We start from the raw sequence: 22,851 nt of genomic DNA, 5'->3' as shown, positions 1-22,851 counted from the left end.
CCCGAAATTTGACCTCGGCCGATTTGGACCAACCATAACGAACGTTCAACCTCAGTGAGCGTGCAACCATAAGTGAGCGTGACCGACACGATGGCGACCTCCAAATTTTGTCCGGGCCATTGCAAAATACTTTCGCTTGACCTTTGGTATAACCATGATTAAACCTTGCCTAACCTTCTTTTTCTCACTGCACAGTCGATTAATTAGTTCATAATGACTAGCTAGCTTTTTAAATATTAACTTCTTGATCGCAGCAAGGTACCGTCCGAGTCATTTTTTCTCCAAGCTGTAAAGGAGAGCGCGAGAAATCCAAATACACAACAGTGGTGCTACTTGAGCGCAACAGATGCATATTCACTTAAAGTATATCCCGCGCCCAGTGCATATACAAAACTCATCGGAGACTGGTTTACCTGGAACGCCACTTATATTGCCAAATAAAATAAAACGCCATCCGCTCTCTGTTCCTTGGCAGCGGCGCTTTTCGGGGCGCACGACGCGTGCATCTACCGACGGAGAAAATTTTAAAAAATAGGGGGGGGGGTACTTTTTCGCGCCCGCGCACCCACTCACCGGCCCATCGCCGCCGCCGAAGCCGCGATATGGAAGCTGTGACGCTCGCCAGCGCCATCTCTCGCTAGCAACAAACGAGACGTGGATCGAGCTCGAACCAGGTTCAGCAGTAGTTAAACCGCAGACAATTTTTATGCAGCCTCGCCACCAATGTTTCTATTCAAAATAGGGACACGTGCGTTTCTATACACTTTTTAAGAGAATTTTATTTTTCTAAAATATCTACAGTGATAAGGACTCTTTACACAAGTGGTCTGGTTTTCATGGACATCACAATGAGTCACATTGTACAGGTATCACATATATGCAAACGACATTTCAGTGGACAATTCGTGGTTTCTACACGAGATGTCTTAAAGGAGCTTAAATGTGAATTTAAGTGGAATACAAGAAAGGAAAAGATGAGCAACACTCGCCAAACTTCCTAATACGGAAGGATGGGCGTGGACACACCTCTATCGCTAACAACAATGAACCTTGTTGACCAGCGGAAGAGGAAGACCTCCTTACCCAACACCACGAGTTCTTCATTCAAGTGTTTCAGCATCAAAGTTCTAAGGCGGTACAGTAAAGGAAACATTCCTTTCTGCGGGCCTCCCCGCAAGACATCAAGTCCCCTCCTTTTCCAGAGTACATAAGCGCGCACACACATTATTAATTCAACAAAGAAACAGCGATTGCGACTCCGCCACCGCGTGCGCACCTGGAACATGCGAGCTGCCAATCGCCAGAAAGTGCGCACGACTGGGCATTCAAAAACAGCATGGTTCAGAGTTTCAGTTCGACCGCATTGCGGACATCAGGCGGAGGGCGCCACGCCCCACACCGCAAGGCGGTCAGCTGTGGGTAACGCTTCCCATTCGCTAAGCCAGGTAAAATGGGATACATGAGGGGGGAGAGAGGCAAAGATTCTTTGCTTCAGCCTTTTGCGCAATTTCCTGCGCTGGTCTACATTCAGGGTGCGAAACGCAACATATTCGCAAATTTCACTCGCGGATAATTCTTTGAAATGACAATCAGGAAGTGTACCTTCAAGAAATTGTAAGGATCTCACGACATATACATAGAAAGCTCGCGTCTTTTCAGCCGCAGGACCTTTCCAATTTGATAACTCAATGAAGCGACGTGATGTCCCCATCAAATATGCGGTGAGTGCTCTTCCTCGGTGCGTTGTGTCTGAGATACGGTCCCACACGGCCCTTAAAGCTAATACACGACACATAACTTCAAGACCTGAGATGCTGAAGCCACCCATATTACTGGGCAGGCGGACAAAAACTCTTGCAACGCTCTCTGGGTGTCCACCCCAGAAGAAAGATCCGCACGCTGTGGCCAGCCTCTGGAGGACGCGGCGAGGAGGGCGCGCTATTTTTGCGACGTAGATTAAGGAAGCTATTATGCTTGTTCTGATAAGGTAAGCTCGCTCGGAGAAAGGTAGGTCGAAGGATTTTGCGACTTGGATACTTGGATGCGCTGATCAGCTTTGCGTTTTATTTCATTACAGGTGGCTCGGGCTACGCCACCGGAGGCGAGAAACGGGACACCAAGGACTTTTATGCCACCAACCCATTGGACACCATCGGGAAATTGATCATTAAAAGGTCCAAAGCGCAAAGCCTGGCTTTTAGCTGGGTTGAGACGTGCACCTGACAGGCAGCTGTAAGCGTGAAAGAGCCTCAGAAATGCTCTATAGCTGTCAATGTTTCTAATAAACAGAGAAATATCATCGGCATAAGCTGCTACTTGAACGTCGCCCAAGCCTGGGAGAGGCTAGCAAATTTGAATTTGTTGCATTAGCGGTTCTATGCAAAGGACAAAAAGAATTGATGGCAGTGGGCAGCCCTGGCGTATTCAGCGGCTCACTGGAATGGGGTCGGTTACCTGATCCTTCACTGCGAGGCTTGCTGCTAAGACTGTGTACAACAATCTCAAGACGTCTATCAGACGCCCTGGGAAGCCAAAACAGTCTTGAACCGTGAAAAGGTAGTCACGCATAACGCGGTCAAAGGCTTTTTCTTGATCTAGGGAAACAAAATCTCCCGAAATCTGCGCGCGCGTAGTAAAGGTGAACAAATCGCGGGTTAAAGCTAGTGACGAAAAAACTGTGCGACCGTGCACACAACATATCTGAGCGTTGCTTATTATGTCAAGAAGAGGTGGCGTTATGCGGTGTGCTAATATAGCAGCTAGTATTTTGTAATCGGAGTTCAGGAGGGAGATGGGCCGCCATGCTTTTAGGTCGGACCGCACATCACCACTCTTTAGAAGGACCACTATACGACTCTCGCGAAAAGATTCCGGCCGAAGCCCGTCGACAAGAAGACCATCCGGCATGGACAAAAGATGCACCTGTATCTCCGTGAAGAAAGGTTTGTCAAAAAACATGTGGTAGCCCGTCTGGACCGGCTGCAGCGAAGGCGTTCATTGCCTGGAAAACCAGGCAAAGCTCCTCCAACGTGACTGGATTACATAGGCTGTCGCGGCGCTCTCCACGTATGCAGGCTATCCCTGAGCAAAATTCACGAACAGCTGCTTTTAGATCGCTTATGCCTGTGCTCTCAGTTGTAAAGACGCGAGTAAAAAGTTGACTAAAGACAGCCTTGATGTCCTCAGCGCTATCTGACTCTTCACCATGCGGAAGTTCGACAAACGGGATGGTTGCTCGACCCTCTACGGAACCGTAGCGAACGCTCCGGAGTACAGCGGGGTCCGCGACTGGTCTACCTCTAATATAAGTTCGTGCTGCACTTCGGGAGCTGAGGCGGAGCAGAAGTTCATAGCGCGCTTGTAGCTGATTGAGGTAATCGAGCATTGTAAAAGTGAGGGGCGCACCACGCTGCGCATTGCGTGCCCTTCGATCCAAGTTTATTGTTAATTTCTGCAGTTAAACGTAACTTTCTATCTCTTCCAGCTTTGGTCAGCTTGTCACGCCAACTAGCTTTTAAATCGTCCCAACTGAGTGGATGTGTGGGATGACTGCACGTTTCTGCGAGAGCTTCGCGTAGGATGGCCACAGTTTCGGGGTCATGCACTAGTGCCATGACCATTTTCCAAAAATTCTTGTATGGAGCGGGCTGACGAAAGTGCAGCCTCACAGATACCGGAAAATAGTCCGTTATGCGCGAAAAAGCCAGGACTTCGCCACTAGTGACATGAGTAGCGAGAGTTGGCGGAAAGTAGAAACGATCGATCCTGTTCATGTTCGAGCCGCATTGCCATGTGGCAGCTAACTCGTTACCACACTGTAAAAAAATTCCGTACCTATAACGTAGACTATGTACGTTTTAAATACAGAACCACTTCTGCTTTCAATGAAACGTAGGGAATGACCGTATATTCAGTCCAGTATTGAAGGAAACGTCCGTGTTCCTCTGTAGTCGTTGCAGGGAAAAATACTAAACATTCAATTTAAGGGATCAAAACTTAACACGACAGGACGGTTGACCCCATCGACTATGTGTTGCACCAAATGCACTAATAACTTGCTTAAAGGCAGCAAAAACAGAAGATGCTTATGATGTGACGCCACTTTTACACGATGAACTGCTGGCCCGCGGACTATAGGCATCACATGACATCCGATTTTTTATTTGTCTGGTTTACTCTTAGCCAACAATGTCCGCAAACTAGCATGGCGAACGACCGTGAGCATGTCTAATGTGATTAACACAATGAAGAGCCGAGGAAGGGTGATAACGCATTACGTTGCTTCAAGGTTGAGTGATTGGTACAAATTGTGAGCAACGTTAAATAACAAACGCCTTAATTTGCTATAATGTTAAAAGCTGACTTGATGAAAATATTTTTCGCTACATTGCTAGCCATATGATAGAGTAACATTTAATAAAATGTTACTGCAACATTTGCTTCCTGTGAGAAATGCTGCGTAATGAGGTCAACTGTTAGAAAACATTTAGACACAGACAATGGTTGGACTTCTCCAAAGTGAAACTGAACACCAGCTGAAAGTACATTGCAAACATGATGAAAGTGCACAATTTGAAAGCCGAATTTCCATCTGCCATTTGGTAAGGAAATAAACAACTGAGTAAACCAAAAGCATGGGCAAACAAATCTGTGAATGCAGTGCAATGTAGCAGTTACATCTTTGCTACACAACCATTAATCAAAAACACCAACTCCTTCATGGATAACAAAAGCACCGACACAACAACATATTGCTCAATGCAATGTTTAATTTAGTAGGTACCTATTGCCACCCATTCATGCCTGCTCTTCCTGCAGATAAATAAAACGCCATCAAAAAGCAGCGAGCAGCCATAATTGCTGCAGTGACAAGGAGGATGTGCACCATCAATGCTGTTCCCCCATCCTGAGTAGGAAATAATAGCAGTTTTTTCTGGAAATACTCTGAAAGCACGAATTTTCTATCCATCGTTTACTGTGTACTCGGTACCTTTGACAAACAAGGGGCCAGCCGATAGGCACACAAGACTGTAGAACCTTGCTAACTTGCAAAAAATCAATGCACAGAAAGAAAAAGCTGACAAAAAAATGAATTCCTTATTTGCACTTTTTATACAATACTAAGAATGTGGCTAAGATATGGCATGAACATTGTTTTTTTCTGTTCACTTAGAAACTTTCCAGCCTGTGCTAGCATATTACTGTGATGTAAATAATGAAGCATGCCAGCACTGTACAATATGCTGTAACACTTATGAAATACTCCCCTTCAAGGCTACCGCATGCCTCTTACATGCGGTAAAGTTTAAATCTGCCAAACTAGCTAGTCTGCTAGATGAGACGCCAAGCCTCTGACATCTGGCGATGTGTACCTCCCATGTAATTAGAGTGATTGGAGATGCTCCTTTTTGATGGCATTTCAGTTGCTGGGTGTGGAAGGACCAGATATGAAGGGCAACAACTAGACACCAACTTTTTAAGCAACATCACAATAAGCAATGTGCCTTAGGTTTCCTTCTGTCCAAAAAGGAGTTTCATTTTCTATGTTCTGTGTACACACAACTGCTTGCATGTGGACATTTTGGCTTGCTAGGAGGTGCTTTCCTCTGTTAAACTACAGTTTTAACTCTGGCCTCAGTCTTCTGCGCCTTCTTAATTTTTTGCTAGCGTTCACCTTAAGTCGCGTACAAACTCACGTAGATCTCCACTTTTCTACGTTTCCAGCTGTCACATCTTCTCTGCCTTCGTCATGTCCACCACTGCATCCAATGCCTTCAAGTCTGCTGTGTATAATCATTTTAATTAATCTGCCTACACATGTATTTATGTTAGTTGCTCTCCTCTCTTCGATGCCAATTGGCCCTGAGAGCAAATAAGTGAAATGGTAGTCTAATCTAGGTCTGAGCAATCACGCATTATGTTGAGTTTATTTTACCACGTTGGCCAGTAGAGAGTGGAAGGAAAAAAAGCTGCTAAGTGGAGCTCGACATGCCTCTCGACCCCTACACTGGAAAGCAGCAGACACCAAGGCATACGTAATCACTAACGACAACAGAACATGACAAGTGTGAAGTAATTCAGTAACGTTCGTCGCATTTACCACAGTGCATACTCGCTGCTCAGTAATTTATTACCTCATTAGACATTCTTCAAAGAGAGTGTACAATTATGTGTTTTGTTTGAACATGGCACCACAGTACAATGACAATCAATAACCTTGTGCCAACACAACATAAAATAAACTTCTGCCCAGTAAATGCATTGCTTACAGTGCCACCACGGCACCTGTTTAGAAAATAAGCTCAAAATATTAGTGACATTAAATTTGAGCAGACGGTAATTCCCCTACCCCCTCCCTAAAAAAATGAAAAAGGGTGCTCTTCCGACGGTACGTTTGTACGCTGTAATATTTGCGAGTCCAACTACGTGTGAAATTCAGATATAGATAATTAACGTCAAAGCATTCGGTTGAATGCGAGGCGCCAGGGCGCGGGCAAACAGTAATCGTCTTCAGGTATCCACTGGTGCCACGCCCTGAGGGCCACTGCTCGGCGAATACCATTCATGGCCACGTTCACATCCAACAAGCTTGTCACAAACATCACACAGGTGATGATGCAGCAGCAGTTCATCATTGCTGTTGGCCAGTGCTGAATTTTTTGGCGTGGTAAACGGAATCATCCACCGAAACGCGCGTCGACTGTTACTCGCCAGATTCTTGCAGTCCCACGAGGGAGAGCAGCTTTTCCGTCGGCTTCAAGTCTCCTCTTTCGTGCAGGGCCACTGGCATTGTAACGCACATTCTGCATGATCGTTTTACTACGCACCGATGCCGCACGGGAGAGCGAGCTGTTGTATGTACACTCCAATGCAGCGTTCCGGCCACACACATACACACACACATACACACACACATACTAAAGACACACAACGCGCAGGACGCACGCAGCGAACACGCAAGAACAAAAACCCATTCCATAGCGCCTGTTCATTCAACTCCACACTGCGCTAACTGCGCACATGTTTCCGACTGCGGGCTCGGCTAGCGCTTCGACTTCGCCATGGCTAGCCATGGCCAAGCTGCGCTGCCGCTGGTGGTAATAACGTTCATGCAACGTAAAGAAAAAACAATATATCAAACGATTCAGGTTGTCACCTAAAAAAACTACCGTAAAATTAAATACATCTTATGTGTTTTTGCCGTTGTGCGCCTTTGCGACATCAACGACGTGAGCTTGAGCGCGAATACGCGAATGGCGCTATGAATTTCCCGTGTTGCTCCGTAAATTGCTAATGGCGCGGCTGCGCCGCTAACTTTTAGACATGCTTGCAGTGGTAGACGGTGCGAACAGTTGGAAGTTCAGTCGACTGGAATTGCTCAAGGAAAGTCAGCGGCACTGCATTTTTATTGTTTCTGTGCATTGCGAGTGACTTTGGCGGCAGCCACTCGGCAACGTCTCCGGTTTGGCGAACTTGTGAGAAGGTGAGCCTTTTGTTCTCAAATTTTGAAAGCGGTTTTTTGTTTGTATTGTAACCCTGCGTCTCGTCGCATGTTATGTTCACGATAACATCAGTACAACGTGCATGCGCTTTCTGTCTCTATTTAGAGTAATATTGGTCGATCAGCGTAAACTTTTGGATTCAATTAAGCACGAACTGTCCATGTTGGTACTGCGTGTCGAATGTGTTTTGAGACGATTCTGAGCGGGAGATGGTGTTCTGATAATTTGTGTACTACCAGATATAGTCTAGACATTTGAAACCATTTATCACACTGAAACAAAGTTGGAAAACTGTTTTGTGTTCATGCATCTGCTGTCCTTAAACTTGACTTTTCGGCAATCATTCGCATGGCTCCTTTGGATCTGGAAAATTGACTACTGTTGCCAGGGGTGCCTGGTAGCAGAGCTCCTGGGGACGCCCAGTGGGTCATTTGTTTGTCCAAGTGCCCAGTACCAAAGGTACCATTCCTGACATTTTTTCCCAGTCCGTTAACCTCATATTCCTTGCAAAGATTACAGTATGTAATCAGGTAGTAAAAAAATTGGTAACTTCTGCATATTTCAGAACAGTTCAGAGAAATGCACATGCAGCATCAGTATTCTCTCGGTAGAATTTCTGAGACCTGGATTCATTTCTTCTAGGACTGTGGCAAGCAGTAGGTCAACTGTACATAAATTTATTTTCCTCTGGTGCAAAGTAAAGAGTGCAAACGTCATAAGACAGTCTCTAACTGCATTTGGCCAAAGCATAATATGAAATGCTGTATGTTTTATGCCCTAGTTTTCTTTACATTGAGCAGTAGATATTGACAGTGAATAGCAAGGCAACTCCACTCGCTGACGGTTTTGCCTTCGGCAGCAAAACAGGGAATACCTTACCCCATGTGTTATCTCGACAGACTGAAAACTGCGATGGACAGCTGCGTCCACAGCTGCTATCACCTCCCAAGTGCATGCGCTCGTAAAACACATAATAACTCTGGATTGCCATTAACATAGCCTTGCTCATTGCAGTTGCCGATAAACAGCTCATAAGTGGTACTATTATGCACTCTTTTCTTTGGCACTATGTATGAGCTTCTGTTTTCGCGCTTTCTAGAAATAATGCATGCAGTTTTGAACTGCGAAAAGAGAATTTACGTTTAACTAGATTGTCATGTTACAGCCAAATTGTACATTGATGTCAGTGCTGGTGGTTTCTTTTCATTATTTTAGGAGAATGTTATAATTTTACCTATAGCAAATAATAGCCCTCACTAATTAGCTGATTTTGTCATGTCCAGTATTCTGATATGCTAAGCCACCAAAGCATGATTCAGAATGTTGTCAGAACTAAAGGCACTGAGTCTTTCGTGTCAGTAAAAAATGTGCTTTATACCCCTGTCACATGGCATTCCTCGAAGGCCTTTCCAGCAAAGGCACCATTTTTCACCAAAGGAGCGAAAGCTTAAAGGAGCAGCGATGCAGCTACACGGTGCAGCCCAAAGGTGAAAGTCGTTCAGGCTTAGCACCCGCTGCTATACTCGAGGTGGCTGAAGTGAGTGTTCTAAAATAAAGTGGTGTATTCTGTTCATTCGTTGAGCTTTGACAATTTTTTATTCTGATTGCTTCCTTAAAAGTACTGCAACAGCTACTCTCATCAGCAGGAGCAGGTTTTGTACGTGTATTGCCTTGGCCTCCATGGGCGCTCGGTGTTGCCGCAACACTTTCACTGTCTTGAAATTTGAACATAAAACATAAACACCCGTGCAAAAACCAAAGCCAGACACACCTTTCGTATTTGAAAAAAATGTTTTCAAACATTATTAGCTTATGTATTTTTTTTATTGCTTTTACTTTTTGACTTTGGATGGTACTGCGATCACAGCTTCTCGAATGCCGCGTCTTCGGGCTCCGAAGGTCTCGGTTGAGCGCCTTCGCCTCCAAGGCCCTTAGCGACAAAGGCGCAACATTTGTACCGGGTAGCTGCACTCCTTACGCCTTTGGATATGATTCTCAAAGGCCTTTGCGGTGCCCGTGTGACAGGGGTATTAGTGTGGTATGGCTGCTTGAACACCTGTCCCTGGTATCTCACAAACTGAATAAGGAAGGGAAAAGCCTCAGGGTGCTTGCCGACGTTTCGACAAGAGGACTTGTCTTTGTCTGGCAAAGTGTTCATCATTGGTGGGGTTTAAATAAGGTTTTCACTTCGAGGCGAAAGGCCTGTTGTGTGGGACGAGGGTGCGATATGGGAAGGGCGTTACGATGGGGAGCATGAACCTTGACCAGGCATGATAGCTGCTAAAGAAGATTAACCGGTTGACCTGCAAAACTGTGAAAACAAAAAAGCCCAATTCAGTAGAAACGAATGTCGGGGTATGGAGTGTGGATAGTGGGCTTGAATGGCTTTATGTCCAGCCACAACAGGTGGCTTGGTATGGCTGGCTGCCTTTTCCTGAAAAACTAGGATAAAGGAGTTCAGGAGCATGGCAGAATAAAATACCAGGGGGGGTGGGGGGGGGCAAAATAATTTGAAGTAAAAAGAGAAAATGAGGGCAGGTTCGGAGAAAAGGCAAAAAGAAGGGGGAGGGGGAGGAGTATGGCAGCCAAGGTTCCGAGAAGTGATGTCAGGAGGTGCAGGGCGTAAGGTTAAAGTATAATGATAAATTAAAGAAAGCAGGAAAGGAGGGGGAAAATGTGGGTTGGAAAACCTCTGACCATGTGCAAGGCCTTTTCAAATAATTATGCCAATTCCGGAATGTACAGAGCTGGCCACATTTAGTGCAAACATGTGAGCGCATGGCCGCACTCTTTAGAGGTCCACTGTGTGCGGCGCAGCCACTCATCGCTGCAAAATGGCGCAAGAGGAGATGCACCTGGATGTGGTGCTTCGTGTCATGTTACACTTCGATGTGTGGCAATGTCAGACACAGTGGCCCAAAGAGCACAGCCATGTGCTCGCGTGTTCGCACTAAGAGTGGACAACCCTGTACTTGATTCTAAGTTTCCTCTGTATATGTTGACCCCAGACGAAAACAAGTTGTCTTGTCGAAACGGCAAGAACCCTGAGATTTTTCCTTCCCTTGTTCACTTTCTGAGTGTCAAGAAACCATCTGCCTACTCTCTCTGTACCATGCACTCCACATCTTGTACGATTATCTTTGTATGTATACACCATTGATAAATCATGAAGGAAATCAAGGGATTTGTATTTGTATTGCTTAACACTTACTTTAAAGCTATATCATGAGGGTATAGTTGAAAATGTGCTACGGGGGCTTGGTTGTGTGTCGTGACTGGTTTCTCTTTATCAGGGCTACTTGACAGCCACCATGAAACGCAGGCTTTTGAAAAGTCGTTCCTCATATAAAAGAGCGTTTCCACTGTTACAATGGAAATGTTATTTGCTAAAAACTTCAATCATTGCAGTTCAGGGATTGATATTTTTCAAATAACTAGCCTGAAGTTCAAAACCTGCAGAAGGAAATATGTAACTTTTTTCCTGCCTTAAAAACCCAGTACTTATTTGCCAGTTTCAGCAAGCAGAGGTCTCTTTCATGGCACATACTTTCCACTACCTTGCATGAAAATTGTGCAGTACAGGCCCACCATAAAACTAGGGGCATAGTATACTGCTTGTATGCAACTACTTTGGCGTTAGACCATGCATAGCATGGTCTTAAAGTTATTCTTTTCATTTGCAACTGGTTCATAAAAGGCCTATTCTGGCAAAAGGCATTTAGCAAAATTATCTTCCTCTGAATGCTTCTAAGGATAACTTTAGTTCATTCAGGAAAATATATATTGACAATATCTCTTAAAGGCATGATTGTCCATATTAGCTCTTGTTACCTCACAGTATTTAGTTTTGTGCCTCCAGCATCACTGACTTGCATCATATGTTAAATAGAGTAGTAAAAAGCTCGCTGTTAGTTTAAACCACAACTCATGATGGGGCTGTGCACTTTTTGTTGTGTTACATGAAATATACTTATGTATGAAACAATTTCTTTCAGCTGCACCTCACATGATTCAAATTCCATCAGAAGAAAGGCTGCAACACAACATTGCTCACTACTGTTTTTTTCCCAGCACATAACATGCCATAACAGCACATAGCAGGTAAAATGTGAACAAAAACAGTGCATGTATATGTTCCACACATGCATTTTGTGTACTACCAACACTATGATATGATTAACTATGTCATGTAAGAGAGAGCACACAAATCATTTTTTGTATATATTGCAGCATGGTTATTTCAAGTTTTAAACTGGCCATTGAAACGACCCATTGTATCACCGCTGGTTACCCGATGGCACTGGGGATCGAACTCCACACCTACCGCATGCGAGGCAGATGCTCGGACCACTAGGCCACTCCTGCGGTCCCCCCACTGATGTTGCTTACACCAGCCGCTGTTAAAGCCCCGGTATGTATGTTAAATGCATTTTAGAAAACCATTCACTTCCAAAGTACCATTTCATCTTTATAGCAAAACCACAGTTCGCCTAGCTAGACAAACCTGCTGCATACAAGCCAGCAGAAGGGTTGCACATACATGCTTCGTTAGGAAAACAAAAATCAAGCAGAGCCTGCCCTTCATGGTGCATTATACCCTGATTTTGAGCAATGATCAAGATAGGCAGATGGTCATTTCATTGAACACTTGCATGATACATTCGTAGAATCGAAAAGACAAGTACTATTGCAAAATCTTCAAACAGTGTTTATTCTCAGAGAAAACATATCATGAAAAAAGTGTTGGATTAGTTATGGTGCACCTTGTATGGGGAAAGGGGCTCCCACTTTGTGAAAGGCTTAATTTTGGAATAACGACAGCGTTTAAACTAGTTGGGTTACCATGTTTAGATAGTGGATGTGCTCAAAAAGACACTGGAAGTAAGCGCACTGTGTGGAAATCTCTTTCTGTATCCTTGTCTTTTCGAGCGCTTTCACGATCTAAACTTAATTTTGCAAGAGAGCAAGGAAAAGAAATATTTAAATTCTGATAATTAAGGATAAAAGATCATGTTTCATTGTGTTGCTTAAAGTGTACATTGTATCACTATTGCTGTATTGCAGCACTTCTGTCGTGGCCTTGCATTGCAGCCTCTTGACTTTTGTTTATATAATAGGCAGTCCTTTTTTTCATTCGATTGCAACACTTTAGGAGTTACTACAGAGTTGCGTGGTAGCGAACTCTCAGATTAACGGTTTGCATTATTACGCCCGCATAACTTGCTAAGTGTTTCACTGCAGTCTTGTTACTAGAACAGCCTCTTACTGTTCACATATCAAAATGCCGGATCAGCTGTATACTCTTTACAGCTACCAGAACTATGGTACATTTCATGACATGCTGGCTGAAGAGTGCTGGAGCACCAGACTGGGGATTTGGATGAAACAATTTTCAAATGTGTGCTCGGTATCACGCTGTTTTGTTCCAGTTGTGGAGAGGTTTTCTTTTCAAATTTGTTCTGTCAAACATTTGAATTTTGGGCAATATGTTGTTGCCTTTATCTTGTGTTCTCTTTGTTGTTGAGGTTTAGTATTTTTGGCACAAGCACTCCACTCTATTACTTTTCAGTATAAATTAAAATTTGTAGGGCACGTCATGAAGAATAATACTTCTACTTGAATAATCTGCATGTGTTTATATTCTCATTGTTGATATAAAAACTTAGTTGAGACAGCTTGTATTTTAGCTCTGGCTAGAATTTTTAGGAGAGCCTCAGTAACATAATCACATGACCAACACAAACTTGGTATTATTGTTTGTGCAATGAAAAACAGTTTTAAAATAGTTATTAACAGCTGTCAGTGTAAGACTGGCCTAAAATGTTTTGTGCTCTATGTAGCTCTTCTCTAAGGCAGGATTAATTCATCTGCACCTGCAGCCTGATACCGCCAAGATACCAATTCTTGGGTGAACTTATGATTTTTTTTCACTGAGCAAACTTGCAGCATCTTGAAGGATGGAACTTGAGCTGATTCTTAACAGCTCTAGTGTAGCGAATTTCATTATCCTCATTGCTTAGTTTACATTCACCTCAGGACAATGGCCTTTTCCAGTTTAATTATCTGTGTCTTGCACCAGCTACATGCCACACTATCAGAAATCACCTAATCTTATCTAGTGAGCTTATAATCAGCTATCTCCTGCTATATTTTCCTTAGGGTGAAATTCATTTTGTTGCGATACAATGCACAAGCTGTTTCCTGGCGTGGTGCTCAGCTTATCTGGAATGAAATGCTTGGGAAATGGGTCTTTGATTTCACCTTGAGTAGACGAAATTAACTTGTGCTAAGGCACTCTTTGACCACAGATGCCCTTGTGCCATTAAAATCCATCAAATTCATTATGTTGCCCTAAGATACCATTGGTGATGCATTCTCTGCATTGTATGCCCTGGCCAGATCCATTTTCTTCTTTTAATTTCTGCCAGAATATTAACAACTTCCTTGTTCATCCCTGTTATGGTTTCACTCGGTCAGTTGTTCTATTAATAATTATAATCACTTTATTGAAAACATATTTTGGGCTAAATGGCATCAAGTTTGCCACTCTGCATAATGCAATGATATATATGTTTGGTCTTGTATGTCTTTACTTGTGTGGTAATGTTTATTTTGTGCTCACTGTCTAAACAACCTTATTTGCCTATGATATCCTAAGCCCTTCTATACCTATTTTCCTTCCCCCTGGATCTTTTTCTTTTCAGTCATTCCTCCTCTTTCCTTTACACCGGCCATTGGTCACAAGGCTGCTGTGGGAACGACAGTCAGCACTGGGCCCTTTTTTGTTCATGGAACCTGCACTGCTACTATTAGCACATAGTACGTTATCAGTATTTTTGTGATACTGCATTTATATTATTTATGAAGTAGTTGGCTAAGGCAATGGTAGCAGAGTTGGATATTGCAATATATTAAGCATATATCTCACTTGCAATATATCAGTGTGTTCACTATTACACTACCCTCTATTTCTTTCAGTTCAGTTATTTGGCTATAGATATATTGTGCTGCTTTCCTAGTTTAGTCCACTCAAACTAAAACTTTGCTCTTTGTGTCACAGGTAGAATCTACAATGGTTGCTGCTCTGTGTCTTGTAAGCAAGAGGCAGTGTTCAATGGAGCCATGAACTTTCCTTGGAATTGAAAAGCCTTTGCCGTATTATGCGCTGAACCATGAGTGTGAAGAGGAAAATGTCATGTCTTGATTTCTGCAGAGGTGAGCCATTGCGGTGAATCCACCAGCGCGAAAGACAGGGATGAGAAAGGAGACAAGACAGGTGCTGACTCGCGACTATAGTTTATTGGCGTGAACAGGGAATATATAAAAAGCCAAGCAATACCATAAACCATGTAGTTACAGATAAGCATACAGGACAACATGAGTCAAAAATCGCCCTCAACATTTCCCTGATCGATGTAGTCCAACTCATTGTGTGTTAACACGATAGACAAAACACATTCTTCACGGAGTCATAAGATGTGTCTAGCCTCGATAATCTCCCATTTAATCTCTCTGAATTTACTGCCAAAATGCGTGTTGCCAAAAGGAAAGGGTAGCAGACTTCACATCCCGTGCAGTGTACAGCAGAGTTACCCCAACCACCTAGCCAAGCCCCTACCCTCTTGTGTTCCTGTAGTCTTACATTCATACACCTTCCAGTTGCACCTACATAAACCAGACTACAAGATAATAATATTTGATACCACATTCATTTTACAAGGTACATATACATTTCACTCTACACGTGTACTTTTCTCGAGCCACATTCACAGAATTATTCTTAAAATTTTACATGCTTTAGACAACGTATTAGGGGCCGAGAAAGCCACTTTTACATCATACCTTCTGGCCACATTTTTCAAATTTTGCGACAATTTATGTACATACGGTAACACAACTGGTCTTTTGGCATCTCGCTGGCTGGCCCCAGCCAGATTGTGCCGGTCGCCGCAAAACTGTCTCAGCTTCTTTAACAATTTATCATATGCTCTTGCAGTAACAAGGTTTGGAAATCCTGCGTTCGTTAACCTTAAAATCCGCTCTTGGAAACTAGTCGTCATGCTGTGAAAGCATAATTTCATCAATTCTGAGCCCGCACTAGAAAGTGCAATGCTATCTTTCACTAGCTTGGAATGGTCGACATGTAGCCAGGTAGCAGCTTAACACTCGCCAGCACACATGAAGTGTGCTGAACATCAAGGTAAGGTCCAGAAACCACAGCTCTTTTTCTTGGGACATTTGCTCCAAGGTAAACCTGAGATAAAGGCCTTGCTCCTTAAACAACTTGAGAAGATGTACAGGTCCCGAACTATCACAACCTTTATAAAAGACCAGAAAATCATCGACATAGCAAAAGATTTTTCCCCCAGCCCATGCACATTCTAGACAATTATTCTATCCACCCTACTCAAGAAAATATTTCTTAGCACAAGGTCAACCTTTGATCCACTACATATTCGAGACTTTAGAACACATACCGCACTGCACTACTCTACAAACATGCTCTTCAAATAAATGCTATTCAATAACATGCTCTTCAGATAAATTTCAGAAAAGGATTCATGCAAAATTATCTCTGGTTATTTGCAAAAGCATCTGTCTACTTCGCATCTTGAAGATCCATTTCTTGTACTCAATTCGCAGTGTGGTTGAGTATCTTAAGAATGACAATCCAGCGGATTGTCTTGTGATTAGTGTCGATGTAGAACTATTTTATTCTATCCCGTATGAAGATCTTGTGAAAAGCTTATGAATGTGTATATCGGAGCACAACGATGAGCTCGTGCTTAGGAATGGGTGTGTAACTTAAGTCTTTTTTGGCACTTGCCTCCTTTTATTTGAAGTGAAGAGCATGTTTGTGGAGTATGGCAGTGCGGCATATGTTCAAAAGTCTGCTAAATGTATCGATTCGAAGGTTGCCCCTGTGCTAAGCAATATTCTCTTAAGCAGGGTGGAAGGAATGATTGCCAAGAAATTGCATGGGCTGGGGGAAATCTTTCGCTACGTCTATGATTTTCTGGTCTTTTACAAAGATTGTGATAGTGTGGGACCTGTACATATTGTGAACTTGTTTAAGGAGCAAGGCCTTTGTCTTAAGTTTCCCTTGGAGAAAATGTCCCAACAAAAAGAGCTGCGGTTTCTGAACCTTACCTTGATGTTCTGCACACGCCATGTGTGCTAGCGATATTCACCCAGGAGTGTTAAGCAGCTACTTGACTGTTGGTCGAACGATTCTAAGCTAGTGAAAGATAGCATTGCGTCGTCAAGTCTAGGCTCGGTATTGGTGAAGCCATGCTTTTACAGCGTGACAACTGGTTTCCAAGAGAAGATTTTAAGGCTAATGAAAGCATGATTTCCCAACCATGCTACTGCAGAAGCGTGCGATAAATAGTTAAAGCTGAGCATATAAGATTGGGCAAGTTGGTCTGACATGCTAAAGATAAGAATGGCGCAGCATCAAGTAACGAGGACAACAGGAGAGCACACCCACGCACAAGTGCCATCCTTGGAGCGGATGCAGAATCTAAGAGCGTGTACTTGACATTCAGCGTTGGCAGCCAAGGATCGGGCTCGTTCAATCTTTAGCGTTCAAATCCGTGTTTCCTCGTTTTCTTGACTGTCAATGCTGAATGTCAAGCACGCGCTCTTGGATTTTGTATCTGCTCCAGGGTTGGCACTTGTGTGTGGGTGTGCTGTCCTGCTTTCCTCGTTACTTGATGCTGTGCCATTCTTCCCTTTAGCATGTTAAAAGCTGAAACCCCTTCGCAGGGACTGGCATGATCAGGCTGGGGCCAGCCAGTGAGATGCCAAAAGACTGACTGTGTTGTTGCAGATTGTTGCAAAATTTGAAAACTGTGGCCAGAAGGTATGACATAAAAATGGTGTGTTCGGCCCCTAATAAGTTGTCTACAATCTGTAAAATTGTTAATAATTTTGTGAATTTTGTTAGGGAAAAGCACATGTGTCGAGTGAAACGTGGCAACATATATGTGCCTTGCAACCATTGCATGCATTGCATACCATTATCATGTGGTTGGGTTTATGTTGGTGAAACTGGAACGTGTATCAATGTAAGACTACAGGAGCATGAGAGGTATTTGGATATTGGTAGGGGTTGTAACTTATCTGCATATTACAAGGGATGTGAAGGCTGCTAGCCATTCCTTTCGGCAACACGCATTTTGGCACTACGTTCACAGCAGATTAACCAGAAAATTATCGAGGCTAGACACATCTTATGACGGTGACGAATGTGTGAGTGTGCTGCCCATAGCGTTAACATGCAGCGGGTTGGACTGTTTAGATGAGAGGAATGTTAAGGGCAATCTTTTACTTATGTTGTGATGTGGCTTATGTGTAATTGTGTAGTTTGTGGCGTGTGGCTTTTCTGTATATACTCTGTTCACTTCAATAAACTTCAGTTGCGAGTCAGTGCCTGTTTTGTTTCTTTTCTCGTCCCTGTCTCGTGCTGATAGATTCAAGTACTTGTAGAGTAGATTCACTGAATTGTGTACTTGCAGAGGCTCCTGAAAAAATGAGAGGAATTTTCTTTCCTTTATGCGGAATGGAAGGTTGAAATTTTTTTACTTAAATGTTTGCAGCATTAAATTCTATTCGGAAAGGTAAAACCCACTTTATTATACATTTTGTGTGCAATGGTGCCGGTGGCTGCATGCAACTGAAAACATTCGTCCAGGTTATCTAGCTAGCGTCCTTCTTCCTTGTGCCACATTTTCTGAAATAATATTTTGTCTGATTTATTTCAATCAGAATTTCTAAGAACATATTGGTGATCACATAATTTGGTGATCACATATGACATAATTCAAAGCGTGATCATTGGTATTTTTTAGTCTGGGGCAGTACAATGAGAAGTACATAGTATATAGTAAAATTAAATATGACCAGTCTAACATAAACAAAACTACTTTTTTTTAAAGGAAAATTTTGCTACCGAAGTGCTGGAGTGACATGGCATTATGAAGACGTGGACAGTGTGCTGTATTCATGATGGCACGAGAACTTGCGTACAGTGCTTCAGGTAACTGGTGAGAACCTTGGTGCTGTGCTTCTGCTAATGTAGCCAAATTATGTTTTTAATCTAAGAGCGTATCTGAAAGCTTAAGCGAAAATTGAGTAGTATTTAGATATTCTTGCACCAGATACCACTGTGAGAATTAGTTATTAATGATGTGTCTCACATGTACCCTTGTCTGCTGAATATAGTAAGCATGGCTTTCGAGCTGAGTGCCTCCGACGTATGAAAAAAAATCGCCACTGGGCTGCTCCACAATGCGTGGAGCAGCCCATTGTAGCACATTCAGGCTTCATGGAGTGGAGAATGAAGGCAGTAAATAATTTAAGAGTAGAAAACACAGCACAAACCACAGGACCAGGAAACTGACAGGACACACCGACCCCGATGACACTCTTTGCATGAAGGGTGTTATAAAGTTCATTTATTTATTTATTTTTCATTTTGAAACAGCGCAACAAAGACGGGACGTGGAAACTGAGGTGTAAAGACAAACAAGCGCTGACTAACAACTGGGTTTATTGAAAAAAACACGCAAAATATATACAGAGTTAGGAAAGACTAATCGCCACCATAGTCAACTCATGCCACATGTGACGCCAGATATCCAATCTCCCCTTCGGAAAGGGCGACCGATGGGCAACTAATGCACGTTGCGCCTTTCTCACGTATAAGAAAAGCTTCAAAAACTTCTCGCGTCATCTTATCACAATGGCGAAACACGATATTAGTGTTCTTATAGTCGGGGGTACATTTGCATTTCTTGCAACGGAATGCACCTTTAGTGAGAGGGTCTCCTTCTGTTTTTCTTTTTTCGTACTCTTTTTCGTGTTTACATTTGCACCTTCTGCAGTGGACCGCCACGTGTGACAGGGGGTCTTTTTTTCTGGTGTTCTCATGTTCCATGAGTCGCTTGTTTATGCATCTTCCTGTTTGGCCAATATATGTGGCGTCACACGAGAAGGGAATTTGGTACACTACCCCTACCTCGCAAGGTACATAAGGGGAAACATGGCGCACCTGACAAGCCCTTTTGTTTCCCTCCTGCCTCTGCCTTACCTGTCTACACATTCTGCCTAATTTCTTCGGCGCAGAAAATACAGAGGTACCCACGAACAAGGAACTGCAGTTTCTAGATTTGGTTTTGTTTTCCCGAGACAAGCACGTGTGCTGGTGTTATCGGCCAAGATCGGCTAAGCCCTTGTTAAACTTCAGGTCAGGTCATTCCAAGCTTATAAAAGAAGGCATTATCTTGTCGTGCCTCCAATCGTCACTCAAGAAGTCCTGCCATGAAATGATTGGGGAGAGCATTGCAGCCCAATCAAACAGATTATGCGCGAATGGCTATCAGGCTCACCTCATTTCCAGGGCAGCGGAAAAATTGCTTAGGCACGTGAAGTATGGGGCTCGGCCGAGTGCAAGAAATGAAAATAAAAATAAAAGGCCGGCAGTGGTTCCATATGCGCACAGCATGTCCCATGGGCTCAAAAAAGTGGCAGGCAGATATGGCGTTGACGTCGTATTTTCTGCCCCGAAGAAATTAGGCAGAATGTGTAGACAGGTAAGGCAGAGGCAGGAGGGAAACAAAAGGGCTTGTCAGGTGCGCCATGTTTCCCCTTATGTACCTTGCGAGGTAGGGGTAGTGTACCAAATTCCCTTCTCGTGTGGCGCCACATATATTGGCCAAACAGGAAGATGCATAAACAAGCGACTCATGGAACATGAGAACACCAGAAAAAAAGACCCCCTGTCACACGTGGCGGTCCACTGCAGAAGGTGCAAATGTAAACACGAAAAAGAGTACGAAAAAAGAAAAACAGAAGGAGACCATCTCACTAAAGGTGCATTCCGTTGCAAGAAATGCAAATGTACCCCCGACTATAAGAACACTAATATCGTGTTTCGCCATTGTGATAAGATGACGCGAGAAGTTTTTGAAGCTTTTCTTATACGTGAGAAAGGCGCAACGTGCATTAGTTGCCCATCGGTCGCCCTTTCCGAAGGGGAGATTGGATATCTGGCGTCACATGTGGCATGAGTTGACTATGGTGGCGATTAGTCTTTCCTAACTCTGTATATATTTTGCGTGTTTTTTTCAATAAACCCAGTTGTTAGTCAGCGCTTGTTTGTCTTTACACCTCAGTTTCCACGTCCCGTCTTTGTTGCGCTGTTTCAAAATGGATACGTACCAACTTGCCCAAATTTCTGCTTTACTCAATGTTATAAAGTTGCCTGTCATGTAGAGCAAGATGGAGGTCGCACAGGACGGGTGTTAAATATGAGTTGATGCAGACACCTGTCATTACGTAGTACTCACTGTAGAACTCGAGCAAGAAGCAAAGGTAACAGCTGAGCATGGCCACTCTTGTGCTTTCCTCCGCAAGCAATCTAGAATTGCACTTAGAAATCTTTTATGCTTTCTCTTGACATATACATCATTGCTGCATGTGGCGAGGAAAAGTACATACCCTTGATGTCAAGTGACAGAGAACTCACAGGGCTGGTAACAGCTCACTGAGGTGTTGTGGTATATCTACAGGGCACCTCATGAGAACAAAGAGCCCTTGAAGGAATTCTCTCAAAGTTTGTTGCCACATGGACCTCTTCGTAATCAATGACTCTAAAAGGCAAGCCTTCCTTTAGTGTCACAAAAAAAGGCCTAGGACATGGGTCTTTTTGCTTCTCCATTAGTGCCAAAATGTTTGCTAGCGAGATCTTTCGCAGATATATAATTATTTCACAAAATGTCAAGAAGGAGACTGAAGCTGCGCCAAGCAGTACCAGTAAAAAACTTATCACAGCTGTTCAAAAAGCAGAAAGACTCATGCCTTCATCCTTATTTTGCATCAGACACATGAGGACACTTCGTCTTTCTGGGTCATCATTTTAAAAAGGTTCACATGGCAACGGCCTTTGGTTAAATTTCTGCCAAGAGCCCTTTTTTTGAAACTTGAGCATCCGTTCCTTGTGAGGCACACTGCAGACATATTGGAATGCCATAATAAAAAGCGTCATAATCTGCCGCAACGGGCATGCCCGGGGACTTTCACTTCGTCTTGTCTTGCCTATAACAAATTGGATGGACGATAAATTCGGCAAGCGTCTCCCACCTTTTTCAGATGTTACCAATGTTCCTTGCTCGCTAAGTTGTCCATTTAGTACTATGTACAGAAAGGCACCTGCATTGAATTGCATCTGGCCCCCATCCTGAGCTACTTTCTATTTGCACAAAATGATAAGCAACTGTAAAGACTTTCATGCGCACAGTGCCACCCGGGAAAGCGCATTTTGTCTGCTTCTTTCTGGACCTGTGGTTTTTACTGTTTACTGTTATGAGAAATGATTTTGGGCAATAAATTATAACGGGTTGGTTCTCGGTGAATGGCTTTTGAAAGCTTCTACGAAAGCCGATTGTTCAATAGCGGATGGTTGAAATGTATTTGTGAAATTTATATTTGGTGTTGTGTGACCACTAAATGAGGATTTTTTTTATGCTTTTCAGATGGATCCGACAGCAATGTGCAGGTGTACAATGTGTGTAGTTTGCCATGAAAATAAAACGTATGTACTTGTACTCACCCAAACACTTACCACTCTTTCATTCTAAGCTGCATTCTTTGTACGTATGCACTACATAATATGCGTAAAGGAAAGCCTTGTACATAATACTTATTTCTTCGGCACCTGGACGGCTATATCTGCAGTGAACATTGCGGGCAGAAGCTATACGAAGACGCATGTTCATGTACTACAGAAAGTACATAATTACAATACAGATAATTTCCGCTCTAGATGAAATGACTTCCGAGTAAACGGAGGACGTATGCATACACATTGCGGAAACTTCAATAAGAACAAAACATAAGCATTCGTTGTGAAAAAACGATTTCGGTCTCGTGCATAGCATGGCGTAACTTTCCGTTACCAAGACTGTGACAGTCGTCATACGGAGTCTCTGTTTCTGACATTTAGTCCGTACCTCATGTTGCGGAAAACCCTCCGGCAACGCATTACCAGCGGGTTTCTCTGTACTGCGGAGCATTTTTTTTTACAGTGCATGTAGTTCAACCCATGGGTCTATAAGGTTAAACGGCCTATAAGGTATACGGCCGGCCTTGTCTGCGACCGCTTACATCCCTGTAAGAAACCTCGACGCAGTTAAAATCCCCTGCTATAAAAGTTGGATAACTAGCTAGCATGAAAGAATCGAGAGAATCAAAGAACTCAGATGTAAAAGAACGTTGGGTTGGAGCGCACACTACAAGCGCTCTCGCTCTCCTTCAATGAAGGTTAAAATCCAGGGCTAGGGTGCGA

General features: G+C 43.3%; 2 protein-coding genes and 1 long non-coding RNA gene across 3 annotated transcripts in view; 2 read left to right on the top strand and 1 right to left on the bottom strand.

Annotated features, from left to right (window-relative positions):
* The window catches only part of LOC144132050 (solute carrier organic anion transporter family member 4A1-like), a 34,537-nt gene extending 32,244 nt beyond the window's left edge, over positions 1-2,293 (top strand). The window contains exon 2 of the mRNA XM_077664475.1: positions 2,078-2,293. Coding sequence (XP_077520601.1) covers positions 2,078-2,171 — 94 coding nt within the window. The 3' untranslated portion in view covers positions 2,172-2,293. The remainder of the gene's footprint in view (positions 1-2,077) is intronic.
* LOC144125662 (atrial natriuretic peptide-converting enzyme-like) overlaps positions 1-22,851 on the bottom strand; it is a 996,499-nt gene that overhangs the window by 139,676 nt on the left and 833,972 nt on the right. The window lies entirely within an intron of this gene.
* LOC144132039 (uncharacterized) lies at positions 7,352-11,847 on the top strand. Its single transcript, XR_013314718.1, has 3 exons — positions 7,352-7,961; positions 11,498-11,603; positions 11,733-11,847. It is a non-coding gene; the product is annotated as an uncharacterized LOC144132039 (long non-coding RNA).

Source organism: Amblyomma americanum, chromosome 1 (assembly GCF_052857255.1).
Source record: "Amblyomma americanum isolate KBUSLIRL-KWMA chromosome 1, ASM5285725v1, whole genome shotgun sequence".
NCBI classification, from domain to species: domain Eukaryota; kingdom Metazoa; phylum Arthropoda; class Arachnida; order Ixodida; family Ixodidae; genus Amblyomma; species Amblyomma americanum.
The sequence above is the reverse complement of the archived record's forward strand: the minus strand, read 5'-3'. Positions and strand labels throughout refer to the sequence as shown.